General features: G+C 40.8%; 1 protein-coding gene across 1 annotated transcript; it reads left to right on the top strand.

The window, feature by feature from the left end:
* The first annotated feature begins 256 nt into the window (after nucleotides 1-256).
* On the top strand, nucleotides 257-6592 carry LOC119735389 (homeobox protein Nkx-6.1-like). Its single transcript, XM_038209087.1, has 3 exons — nucleotides 257-1382; nucleotides 4717-4910; nucleotides 5879-6592. Exons 1-3 carry the CDS (start codon nucleotides 929-931, stop codon nucleotides 6035-6037), a joined length of 807 nt encoding a protein of 268 aa, XP_038065015.1. The 5' UTR covers nucleotides 257-928; the 3' UTR covers nucleotides 6038-6592.
* Nucleotides 6593-14096: the final 7504 nt, after the last annotated feature.

Below are 14096 nucleotides of genomic sequence, written 5' to 3'. Positions count from 1 at the left end.
ACAATCATTTACGTATGAGGTCACGTCTGGTGGGTCAATGGCTGGCTAATTTGCATATTTTTCCTGCGAATTGCGAGACACCAAGATCGTATATTTGGAATATAGAATATCGTGTTTCTGCAGTTATTGCAAAAGTGGCTTCATATCTTAACGCTTGTCTACAATTGAAGTTATTACAGTTGCTCATTGTTAATGTACCAGGAGCTATTTTTTTCAGCGGCAGCATATATTTTTTTGTTAAAGTTGGACAAGCAGACACACTCAGATACGTTTTCACTTCGGGCGGATGGATACTGGAGGTGTTTTGAATGTGAAAAGGTCTATCTGTCCTTGAAATTAGGTCGTCTGCATTTAAACCGAGTCATCATGTGCGCACGTCCTTGTTTGAAAAAAAGGTCATCCCCGTGACGATGTTACGTTAGGTCCTTGGACAAACCAGTACATCAAGTTCGACTCTGGAGGAGTCTTCTAGAAATCTGAGTGACGTGTTCAGGCCAAGTTCGCGATGTCTTTGAAGTCATGCGTGGCTTGCCACGAGTGGGCTAATTTCTAAACTCTGTCAAGCGGTCTGTCTGCGTTTAAGCCCGACCTTCACTCATTTTTGTTATCGTCGACAACTTTTTTTTCGGTGGAGAGTGTGTCAGACCCCAGCCACACAAGTTGACAGGTTAACGGGTCAAGACTGAACCGCCGCCACGTCCAAAGGGGGAGAAGATGACTTCTCAATCGCTGTGCCTCGTGGTCGACAGATGCGGGAATATAAAAGGAACTGGGCGGCCGATCGCTTAACTTGTCATCGTCTTAAACTTGGACTTAGACATTAGATTGTTACCGTGCTCGTAAAGAGGTTCTCGTGCCTTTCGAACTGCTCGAAATCAAGGTTTAGAAAATTAAGGCGGCTTTAATCATCAAAACGCCTTGTGAAACGATGGAGTTCGTTCACGCCATAGGACGCCCAGTATTACCGGACTTCACTGCTGGGATCCATGCCGGGAAAGGATCCATTTTACCGGCGCCGCTGCAGCCAACGCACGGTGCGACGCCTTTCTTGATCGAGGACATTCTCAATCGCCGCACTCCAAACTTCCCACCAGTTCTACCGACCCGAGCCCCGCCGTGCAAACCCGCACAATCCCCCACGAGCTCGGCTCCGCAGACCGGTGCGACCACCTCACCGAAACCGGCAGATTGTGACGATTCTGTGAGTGAAAACAAGCAGAAAATGCCGTCATCGGAGAGTTGTTTTTCGTTCACCGCTATTCCCACTGTTCCGAAATGTTTGGGGTTCGCCACGTGCACGGCCGCCGTGTGTGTCTGCAGGGAGCGCGGGAGCCTAGCCGACGGCGACCCGGACCGATGGCCGTTCCTTATTCGTACCTCCGGTAAGTTGGAATTATCATTGGAAAATTGTGTGTGAAGTTGCCATAACTTCAATTTATTTATTCTCTATCGTCCACTTTAAATGGTAAAGCAAATTGTTTCATTTATACATGTTTTAAAGGCCCGTTTGTGAAAGTTAGGCCTATTTGAAGTTTAAAAGAAATCACGTTAAGAAATTTGTGAAATATCCGGAGAATTTGCTCGGCAAAAAAAGATTACCAGTCTGTTCTATGTTCTTTGACAAATTTCTGGAAAATTTTCAACTTGAATAGCTCCGGGAAAATGAAGACAATTCCTCCATTCAAACAGCTTGTCAAGCATTACCCCTGACATTGTTAACGTTTGATTAAACGTTATTGCTTTCGTGGATTCATGGGGGCGAGTCAAAAAGAAAGTGGCCTAATCAGAAGAAAATGTGTTAAAAATATGTGGCTGGCTCCATTTGTTAAAAACAACACGGGGATAAAGTACATATTATTGACTAGTGACTGAAAATTTCACGTCACATGGGCTTACTCCATTCGCAATTTATGTCTGTTTTAATACAAACTGCACAAAATGTAGCTGTCCACCGCTGATCGTTCACCATTCTACGCAAAATTGATGAGTACCCTTTAAATCCAATGAAACATAACGTTTTCCTACCTCCATGAATAAAGAAAAATTTGCACAGGAAAACAGACACAAATCATCATTATTTCAGGAAAAAACCTTAATTTTTTTCCTCATATTAAAAATCCAAAATCTGACAGTAAAAATAATGTTTCAGTCTTGACTCAAATGTTAAAAGTCTAATTTGTATTTGAATGCCTTTGTGTAATCTCACTCAGTTAATATCTTCAAATGGCATTCCATGGACATCTTTAGAAATGGGTTATTTTCTTTTAATATGCATAGCTTCTCATAGCATGGATCAATTTCAGTAATTCTTTTTTTTAATGAGCGGAATAACATGCTCATTTATATATGCTTCGTTGGCGCGTCAAATTTAATTGCTTTTTTTTAGCGGAAAAATCATTAATTCAGGTAAATTTCTTTTTGACTCGCCATCCAGCCCATGCCGTAAGGGTCTCTCGAATGATTGTTTACTGATTACATGATCAGCGTGTTGTATTCTATTCTTGAGTTCTCTTACACCGAAGCCCTTCCGACCGACAAAATTTGTGTATATACCTTGCAACAACAAAAATGTATTCAAGGTTCGAAGAAAACGTAGTGATTTGTTGTTTTGTAAACCTGTCACGACTTGATACATTATAATAATTAATATTTATTAATGATTAAATACCCGCAGAAGCGTTTAAGCGTTACAGCAGAACTTGCCACAATATTTATAATGCTGATAAGGCAGTGATACGGTTGAAAGTTTAAAATAAACATTCAAGTTTGGCAAGGACGAACACGCAATAACTAAACGGACCAAAAAAATGGAAAATTTTTCAGCCTAAGATATCGCAAAACAATTATCCTCTGATTTGTGGACATGCAGAACTTGTATTTTAATGTGAGAGCAAAGAAAACGTCTTGAAGGAATTCCCATAATTCTTTCCTTAACAATGGATGTTTACTAACCTAATGTGTGGAGATTTATTGTTTTGTGGAAACGGTGCTTCAATTAATTAAGATCGAAATAAAAAATATTTTCATTGAATAATTTTTTGTCAACGGTTACTCTATAGGCCTAATGGCCTTTCCTAAAATGTTTTATAGCTACGATGGAGTATTGACAATATACAGAGATAACAAAATTCTAAAAGCACACAATGTTTGTTTGTTCCCGTTACCATAAAAGCGGTTTTTCTGTCAAACAAAGTATCAATTTCGTAAGAGTTTCCGGCGTCAGAATTTCAGCATGCGCGTGGCAGAACAGCGACCGCCTTGGAAGATGTCACAAGTCGACCCATGCGAACCGTGGCGACCCTCGCTTCACTTAAAAAGCACTGGCCGTAAATGGGTTGTCAATGAGGGTGGCCCAGGAAAATGGAAGAGGTTTTTTTTTGGGGGGGGGGGTTCTATCTTGTGGACCGATTATAAAATGTCTGAGCTATAATGTTTATTGTATTTGGGAGACTTTTTTCAAGTAAAATTGAGATTTGATGGTCTTTACATTTGACGTGTTTATGGGCTGGATAAAGACTGTCTGATTTTAATCGCATGCCTATAGGGCCTATGAGGCTAAACACAGAATTACCGCAGTGGGCATTGTAATGTAATGTGGTAATAAAACCAAATCTCATCGGTGGTTTTCGCCTTAACAAATATTATTTCCTGCCATTTAATTTTCAAACACAAATATGCAAACTCTTCTACTTTGGCGTATTCTTCTCGAGGAGTTATAAATTAACGATTCGTTTAACGCCTTTCAAATGTTGATTTTCCCCTTTTGCGAATTCTCCCCAACAATTTCTCTCGAAGAAGGCCTACATTGAGAAAAGTTTCATTTAGAAAATTGTCGGTTATTATAACATACTTCCCAATATTTTCTCCAATTTTGTGATAGGCATACAGGTGTAAGCCACAAGACAAATAGATTTGTGGCTGGATCCAAGGGCGGATCTAGGGAAACAATTTGGGGGGGGGGTGCAAACACAAATTTGCTTCCCCAAAAAGTGGGTCCCAAAAATTACGGCAGGGATTTTTTGGATTCTAGATTAAGAAAAAAAAATGGATTCTAGATGCTCTGTGGTGCGTTCTGAGGCAATTTCTGACCACTTTAACCATTTTTTTTTGTGAGGAAAAGATGGTGGTGTACGCAGTGCCAGTTTTTTTTGCGACGTCACTTAATAAAAAAAAAATTGGGTCCTTTTTTTTGGGGGGGGGGGAAGTATGGCCCCCGTTGCCCCCCCCCCCACCACCCCCCCCCCCCCCCCCCGGATCCGCAACATCTTGGCTGGATCTAAGAAAAAAATTCTCCCGGACCGACAGAACCCAAAAGAATAGATTTTGTTTTGAAATTGCCCAATTTTTTTAGCAATACAAAAGTCATTCACTGTCGATTGAAGCATCGAATATGGAAAGAAACGCCCACACATAGTTAAAATTAATAATTATTTTCCAAAACAAAACACGAGGTTTTTTTACCCAACAATAATTTACTTGTCGCAGAGTATGGTTCCCGACCCCTTTTTAGGACCGATAACATTGGAAACGGGCTGGAAGCAGTCTACTCGCAGGGCGGATCTGAAGTAACCCGAAACAAAACCCTTGCATTCACTCCAAATATACAAAAAGGCAGTTATTTTCGGTAAAGTAAAACAATCAGCAATAATACAACCACGCCGAATGCTAATTTAACTCATGACTAAAAACGTTCTGTGTCTTTTTTTTCTGTGACAGCCGGCTACTGTATCCCCTCGCTTTTTCCATCCGAGACGACCAGCGGCACCCTCCGAAGTAGGAGACGCAAGGCACGCACCGTGTTCGTCGACTCCCAGCTACGGGGGCTGGAGGCGCGATTCCAGGCGCAGAAATACCTGTCCACCCCGGAGAGGATCGAGCTGGCCGTGGGCCTCGGACTGTCTGAAACACAGGTAGGGAGGTCGCATTTGTGAGGGGGTGAGGGGGATCGACAACGCCATTGCCCAGAAATTATTAAGGGGGCATGTCCTCCCCCCCCCCCCCGATCGCCGGCCATGCTTAAGTACTTCTCGATCAACCCTTTTAGTCTTGAGAAATTGAGCTAAAATAACTTTACAAGAGAGAATTGACTTGTACACGTCTGTTTTCATCAGCGTCTTGCAATTACCGTGTCTGTCTCCCGAGCAACGGGGCGCTAATGATCCACTGACCCGTTATAATCGAGCAAAACACGGGGCCGTTATCTAGTCTGGCCCGGTCAGTGGTCCGTTACCTCACGGACTTGCTGGGTCTGAGTATGGCATGTTGGCCACAGTTCTATGTGCACAATAGACATACTAATTGTTCGCACATTAGAAAGAACTTCATGTGGATGTGTAATTGAAATACAATCTACGAAACATTGGATTGTTGTAGTCTTCAGCCAGGCCACGTGTCCATTTTGATACAAGCTTAGCTTACCACCATTCAAGAACGAACATTATAATCGGTTCATTTCCGCAGGAATGTCTATTTTCGAATCAGCCTGAAAAATTGTTTAAGTGCGACTTCTCGGTTTGGCTGTCAATTAATCCTCAATTCCTGTTGCTTATTTTCTAACTTCTCCTGAATTTATGGTATTTTTATTTAAGTTATTTAAATAAGCTCGTGCTTGATGGAAGGTAATGCTCAAGACATAAAGTATAATAATCCTGGGCTGCTGTAAGGACACAACATAATCTCCTTTAACACAGAAAACACAAATGTAGAAGCAAAAACTGATTTCTGTACTAATTTCCCGTGTTTTGGGGTTGATGTTTTGGCTTGAACTATTTTTGTTTAGTTGCCCCATAGAACTCGGTTCAGGATTTTGTTTCCAGCTTTCTGAAGTCACAACAATAATATTTCAAGAAATATAAAGTTTGGCTGTTTTCCCGTTCAGGTAAAAACATGGTTTCAGAACCGCCGCATGAAGCAAAAGAAAGACACCGCAGGACCCCGGGAGCCCCACCACACCAAGCCAGCCGGCACACGGGACGGACGGACGGTTGGGACGGGGACGAGGGACCAGGCGACAGCTGGTGAGACCGTGGGGGAGTAAGCAGCTCTGCGCCCATGAGCTGCCATACTGATGATGGACCCTTCTTTCAGCCGGGACGGACAATTTGGAACCCTCAATTCGTGCTTTTGGGCTGAATAGCAGTGTCATGCCAATATGAAAATGTTATTGACTATTTTCGTAACTTATAAACGATGTTTAGACGGAGAAGTCCCAATAAACATTTTGATGCCGACTCATCTTTTCTACAGGCTTTGCTACAAAGGAAATAAAGAGAAATATGTTAAACATTGGACAAAACAAGCATAAGTTCATTAAGTGTGTTCTGAATGTATACATTCAAAAGTTGACAATAATTATGATTGTCTATAATTTTAGTCTCTAAAAATATAACGATGTGTGCGTCTGCGCCTATAAACAGTTGGCGAAATGACGGAAACGGTACTAAGTAGATGAAAGGTTCAGAGTGTTTCACTGTCTGTAAATAAGTGTAAATAATACCTAAAACTTAATGCTAGAAATAGAAGTTAAGTCTCGTTATAGCTTTTACATATTTGAAATAAATTTTGCCACGTTTGAGCAATGTGGAAGCAATAATTTTAGGCTCTATAAAAAGACGTAAATTATAGTTGGCATAGTTTCTTTTGTCGCCAATTCCCAACATTCGGCAGTCGATGATAACAAATTCAACCACTAGTTGTGACAAATCCTTAGGCTGTAAATTGATGGCAAGTCGTCTACGAACTAATTGAATAAAAAAGAAAATTGTCCTCGGCCTCAAGTTGCTTTGGCTGCATTATCAAGGACACATTTTTAAAATGTTAAAAGTCTACAATATTCACTGTCGGGTTATTTTTAGGTCAAGTTTTACTCGCACGTTTGAAAAAAATAATAATTTCATGAAATTGAAAACGATGTCGTCCCACAGGTGCACGGTCTCAAGACTCAATGCAAGTAATTACCAACTTCCGTGCCGACCGACAGATCGTCATATTTTCCTCGGCTCTTCATAATTGTTTCCTTACAGATTCTCAGAAGAAAAGTGTGAAGTTTGGGTTAAGGTCATCCATCTCTTGACGGTGGGAAGTAATTTTGAAGCCGCCGTAGTTTTTCTTTCTCCTCGGAGTGGAATGGTCTTCATTTATTAACATTTTTAACAGACCCAGAGAGGTTTGTAGACGACTGAATTTAGCCGTACGGTTTTGGTGTACATTGGTTCTGTTGTTGATGTTCAAAAGCGCCCACTTGTTTGTCAAAAGAAAGATGTTTTTATCGCTGCTATAATTATTGACTTTAAAGATCGTTCCCCGTGCTATTTCGAGTTTCACCGTCTCCGAAACTAGATTCGTTTTTTTAATCGCTATTTTCCCAATCTCTAAATTCTAAAGAGTGAGAATTCACTCCATTCGAGTGAAGATTCACTCCCACAGTCGAAAACTAGGGACTAGACGTTTTAGAGTGAAATTTCTTCCATCGTAAAGATCGAGTTTTCACACGAGCTTCGACTGAAGTGGTTCATTTTTCAGACTATGTCAATCGAAAATGAGAGTGATTTTCACTCTAACACGTCTAGTCCCTAATTTCACTCTTTGGAATTTAGAGAGTAATATTGACTTTGAAGATCGTTCCCCGTGCTATTTTCGAGTTTCACCTCGGAATTTAAATTCGTTTGTTTTTTCAATCGCTATTTTCCTAGCAATAACATAAAAGTTATTCACTTTAGAATAAGACCTCGAACAAAATATTCCACCGTGGTTTAGTTACTGAATTATTTCTTCACAAATATCGAGTTGGCCTGCAAGACACTAACTAACTCGGCAATCGCAGGGCGGTTCTTTTTATTTACCAAAATGAAAGCCCTATTTTCAGAGGGTTGCAGACGCCCAAAATCCGAATAAAGTAGGTTTGTTTTCGTTAAAACAAAAAAAAAGGCAAATTGAAAATTCGTTAGTAGAAAAAAAATCCATATTTTGCAGAGCATAGGGTATACATCTGTAATACTTTGTATTGACAATAATCTCACTGAAAGTGGATTTCGTTTTCATGTCTTTCTTAAAAAAAAATGTGAGCGACTCTTTCACTATTGATTGACCGGCGTAACCGTACATGACTTTGTGCAAAACCGTATTAATGAGTGAACTAACTCTCACATGTTGAGTTTTGGTGCCGGTACATAAAATCGTGACTTTCGTGTGTCGTTTTCCTGAGGCAAACATTTATAAATTATAAGACCCATTAAAATGCCCTTTCTCATTGAATTTGAATAATGACTTGATTTCGAGATAAATCATCTGCTGTTAATCAATGAAAAGGTGAATTGACAAAAATAAGTGGGGGAAAATCACATGTTGTACCTAAAGGCACAAATTTAGGATCCCAAAAGTAACTACGGAATTATTATCAAAACGCTTACTTGGAATAAAGATGGTACTAAGCACCCTGTCATTTTAAATCAGGAAATGTAGGCTAGATGATTGCCAACGATAAAGAGTATTATTAACGAAATCGTGTTTCGTGATCAAAAGGTTGTGCATGCATGTTTTTTTACTTTTGTCAATCAGTGTAATATCCACTGAGCTAAATCTTCAACAGATTAGGTTTTGGACATTCTTCTTTGGATTTTGATTGGAGTTATTATTGGAAACGAACAAAATGCACGAAGAAAAAAATATCCTATATGCCTTCCGTCGACCTGGATCGCTTATTTAGGTCTACCTCCACAAAACTCGAAAGTTGTTCTGAAATTTATACTTAAAAAAGGGCCTTTTTTCATTAGTTGATGAAAATGCTCCAACTTCGCGAGCTTTTCCTGTCCGAGATGTTCTTTTCGTTGGCTTCCTGGCTTTCCACATACCCAGGCACGCCACTGTCCCCATCTACCTATCTATTGTATTGAGTGAAAACACTCCATCTCTCTGGAACCGACGAATGAAGCGCGCGATAACAAAAAACTGAAGTTGTGTAAGTGACAAAAAGCCATCAAACGATTACGAAAAAAAGGCAAATTTCTTTTCATCATTGAATACTCAACGACAGCTCACAAAATGAGTTATAGCCTTATTGTGTTCACTTCGGTTTCACGGACTCTTGGCCTTGGGAGCGTTATATTAAATCACAGAGGTTTTCAGTTTTATACTCCCTCTTACTGCTTGGTATAGAATTTCTCATTTTATTTACAGTTCGTGTAGATTTCACGATGACGGGGCTTAACCCCGAATTCCGCCTCTAATCCCATAATCCGTTGAGCGGTGCGGAGTTGCGTAATGTGCTGCCGCAATGCACGAAACACATGTTGCCCCAACCCAAGAATCGTACAGCGGTCTCGGATTCCCCCCCCCCCCCCCCTCGCCATGTGGTTTAGGAACAGTTGAGTCTGCTGTTTATTCTTGTCTTATGCATTTCACCTGAATTACTCACCAAGACAAGCCCGTTCTTCATTTCCAGGCCGATTTGCTTATATTTACCTCTGCCAAGGAGGTTATGTTTTCATCGGATTAGGTTTGTTGGTTGGTTGGTTGGTTGGTCGGTCTGTTAACAAGATAACTCAAAAAGTTATGGACGGATTTGCATGATTTATTTTGGGTGTAATGACAAGCATGTCAATAGATGGCGCCCTTCAACACTCGCTGTCATCGCGCCTTGGTCATTTCCCACCCGGGTATTTCTCACGCCCCACCGAAGGGTAAAGCATTGGGGTTTTTAAAACGGACAGGCAATATAGCGCAAACGTCTCACTTCAACTTTTCAAACGTCGTACTTCAACTTTCAAAACGGTCGTGGTTCAACATTTTAAGCGTCGTGCCCACAAACCAAAATGCGACATAATTAATTTGGTTTCTCACCACAACAAAATGGGGGGTTGGGGTGGAATGATCTAATGGCCCATTCCCCCTGGTCAAAACATTTTTTTTTGGTGGGGGGGGGGGGGTATCCTCCCCATCCTGCCCATCACCCCGGATTTACGCCCCTGTGATAAGCTGTTTTGAGAGCTGAAGTATCACTATAGGATTGCTATAATAGTACATTCATAATGCGTTTGCAATGATGTCAACCCACCAATGCGTGTGCCAGTACAGACGTTTACATTTCGCAAACTTTGTTAAATTACTTTTAAAATTCTTATTGTTACAACATCTTGTAACTGGCAAAATCGTGCTCCCGTCGGCAAAAATGCGCATGGAATAACGCGGCCTTTTTTCCCAATAGTGTCGAAGACCATCCACTTCGAACAGCGCCCCCATTGGCCACTTGGCTTGCAACTTCCCTTCCCTAAAATTTTGCGGCAGCCGGGCGGCGAATTTTTTCTCCCAAAACGACATCCACATATGGGTGTACGTTATGGAGTTTTGGACTTTACTTTTCTAAAAACATGAGAAGAAGATATAAAATTAGAACAAATAAATGATTTCGAACGTTATGAAATTCGGACTTTATTTCCCTTTTAAAAAAAATCCTCCGAAGCTTCAGATTAGAAAAGACAAAAATTCGGGCGCAAAATCACGACTCTGTATCGACTGAGCTACCGCACTGATCGAAAAGTGTGTTGAAAATAATAATCATATACCTGCGTACGTATCATTAAAGTATCGTAGAGGGCGCTAAACAACAGATGTTGTTTCGGAAAAGAACATTTGCAGCCGGCGGACCGGAAAAAAAATCCTGGACTACTCCGCTTGGCACATTTGTTGTGTCTCCCCCCCCCCCCCCCAAGAAAAAAAAGGGGACGAAAATGAAATTGCATGGTCTAATGAGGTCCGTGTACTTCAGAGTCCATTGCAGATCGGGATGGGGGGGGGGGCGGGGATGTCTGAAACCCTCCCCCTTCCTCCATGATGTTGATTGATTACCCCCCCCCCCTCCACCCACCCGGCCCTCACGTACGTATGCCAAAACTGTGGTTTCAGAATACTGGAAGTGATTAAGCTGAACGTCGTGACAAGTAATCCCCCCATTTCTGGACCCCCCCCCCCCCCCCCCCCGTCTTGTGTAATTAACCAAGGGCCATTGCAACTCTATGTTTAGATTTTGGCTTGATGTGAAATCAGTTTGCAACGACCACGTATTCATTAGGGATATTATTTTCTGAGAACACGACCACGTTCCAGTTGTGAATAGCGGCGATGTAGCGGTTTCAGTTTCTGAGAAAGTCTATAACAGCATGTTAATTAATACTGACATTGGACAAAGACCATTACGTAAATACTCAACTAACCGCAATCGTTTGATAAGAGTAGCTACGGGAGAAATTGATGGTTGTCGTATCATCAACGATATCACTGTGTACGTTATTTTTTTTAAGACACTCAAGATGGGTACAAGCATTACATCCAATGCGTGGACTTCCCAACAAAAGAGGTCCACATAAACCAGGTACAGGCGACGTTGTGTGGACTTGCCCACGTCCACACAAGGTTTCCCCCTTTCTAGAACACATGTTTAGAGGCATTTTGGGGTTAGGTTTATCCGTGGCAAAAGGAAGAGAAACACTAAAGGGAAACAATTGGGTTGAAAAAGTTTTCACAGTTTGAGAAAACGAGTTTTTTTCACTTGTTTTTCTTAACTACACGAAACAAAGGAATGTCCACACTAGGTATGTAAAACAAACGTGTATGTGGTTGTGTGCACAATTCGTTCACAACCGATTTATATATTTAGAACCCGTAAGAAAAACCAAAATTCTACAGAGATGTTTTAGAAAATGGAATCTTTCACAAGTTTATTTTAAATGCAAAAATAGATTTTTCTGATTATATTCTTCATATTCGTCAGAGTGCTGGGAAACGCGTTGATTCTAGTCTTGATGTGGACTTGACGATTCTGGATTTCAAAAAATCACGAATTGCAGTCACATTTCACCTTTTAACGTTTAAAAACGAGGGAACCAGCAAATGGTAATACAACCGCACTGCTGCGGACAGAGTTCTTCATTTTATGATGATCAGCGGTGTTAAACTGAACTTGGAAGTAGGATTGTTGTTCATACAGAGTCGGAATTTTGGATTTGGAGGTTAATTGTGTGTGTCGGTAACAATAAACAATGTACAGTTCATTTCAGTTTACGATAAAATCTTATCAGTCTAACTGCAGAACGTATTTCTCCTGTATAAATTGCTTCCGTTTTGCTGAGGGAGATTTTGGTTATGATTATGAAGCCGACGCGCAACAAATTGCTAAGAATCACCCACAAGAGGGCGTTATATTGTGAAGTTGGTCCATTGTTCTTTCACTGTAGGAAAAATATCTCACTTCCGATTCTGACAAGCGTTAATAGTTGAATAAACAAAAAAATCACGGAAGGCTAAAGTTAGAGCCGACATATTCTGATCGAAAAAAAATATCAGACCAAGTTAAGGCATAATAGTATCCTTTGCCTTTCATGCATTTTGTTCGGTTCCATAACGCCACTCAAAATCCAAAAGAAGAATGTTCAAAACCTGACCTGTTGAAGTCTCAGCTCAGTGGATATGAACTTTTTGAGACAACCATGCACCTTTTGATCACGAAACACGACTTGTCCATAACACTCTTTGACTGATCGTTGGAAATCACCTACAAAATGACAGCAAGATAGACCGAATAATTTCACTCGGTGTTTAGTATCAGTGCGATCTTTAATCTAAGTAAGCTGGTTGAAACCATTCATGATAAATGCAAATAATCCTATAGTTTCTTTAAAATCATAGCTTGACTTTTCAAATACACACAGTGGGAAAAACATAACTTTTTTTCCAACTTTGCAACTGTCGCGTGCCAAATTGGCTTTGATGTTTGTCGAACTTTTGTCTGCTTTCTGTTTGAATTGGGAATAAAAGTTGAAAGCTTACGAGAACGAATGAATGAATTTGTAATTCTGCCAGTCATTTTACGGGCCTGGTTTGGAATACCCCCTCAAAGACCGTCAACAAAAGGTGTTTACACCGTTCCCTGTTGTGTACTTCAAAGCGTCCTCGCAGGCACGGTAAGCGACCACTACGGTTGAATGGTATCTCCTTTGCGATGCAATGAGTCAGGTGTAAAAAGCCAACACTTTGGACGAAGTTATTCATCACAGTGGGTGTGTTTTGGTAGCAAGTCTGCCGTGAATGGACCGAATTAACCTAACCTCCCAGGGTTATTTTTCCAGTCCTTTTTTTTCGTTAGAAAGTTTGTCTCAGTGTGGTTGACTTGCAGCTACCTGTCTTACGTGTGGGACACGCTTCTCGGTGACAGAAAAAAAATGACTTAAAAGTAAAAAGGATTTACTGTTGAAATTCCCTGTCAACTAATTAATCTTGCATTTGGTAACTAACGTAAAATGAGTGGTAAGAGTAAGTTGGTTTTCGGGAATTTTTGCAGTCTCTGAAACCGAGAAATGAAAAAAAATAAAAACAGGATAAAAATCAGATGGACAGAAAAACACCGGCATGAGCACTGATTAATTTTTGATTCTTTGAACGTGACTCTTTTCGTCTTCCCTTTACCGCTCTAAATTCCACCATTGTCAAACTTAACCTACCAAGGGGCGGATCCAGATATCGGATGGAGGGTTTGACTTAAGAAACAAGCTCAACAAGACATTTAGCCACATCGAGTCACATTCTGAAACCACAACAGGGGGGGGGGGAGCTTTACAAATCAAAATCAGTGAGGAAGTGTTTTAATTCTCTCAGCAATTTGTTCTGTTTTGCAAAGTCCATCACAAGCCCCACGTCTAGTCCTAATTTAAACCCTGACAAAGGCATTACTTTGTCATAGTTCATCCACTGGTAGGCCTACTTGTGTCCGGTCTTGTGAAACAACTAGCATTTTTATATTTGGCGGCCGGACGTTGTGATGGACTTGACATAGGCTCGGCCACTCTTTTGCTTTTGGTGGCCAGTTCAGTGACCATTTTATTCGCGTGGAAAGCACTATTGTTTTTTCGGGGCAAGTTTTCCATCTTAAGAAGTTATTGTATTATTGCGAAAGGGATATTTGTATTTTGGAGGGGCAGTTTTGCACTGCAAGAGAGGAGAATTTTATTGGTAGCGCGGTCATATGCTTTCATACGTGTGCGTTTGAGGGACAGTTTTGGGTTTTTTTTGGCACATTTATAACCGCGAGAGGGGTACTTTTGTTGGCC

This window comes from Patiria miniata, unplaced genomic scaffold (genome assembly GCF_015706575.1).
Source record: "Patiria miniata isolate m_02_andy unplaced genomic scaffold, ASM1570657v1 HiC_scaffold_29, whole genome shotgun sequence".
NCBI lineage: Eukaryota > Metazoa > Echinodermata > Asteroidea > Valvatida > Asterinidae > Patiria > Patiria miniata.
The sequence above is the reverse complement of the archived record's forward strand: the minus strand, read 5'-3'. Positions and strand labels throughout refer to the sequence as shown.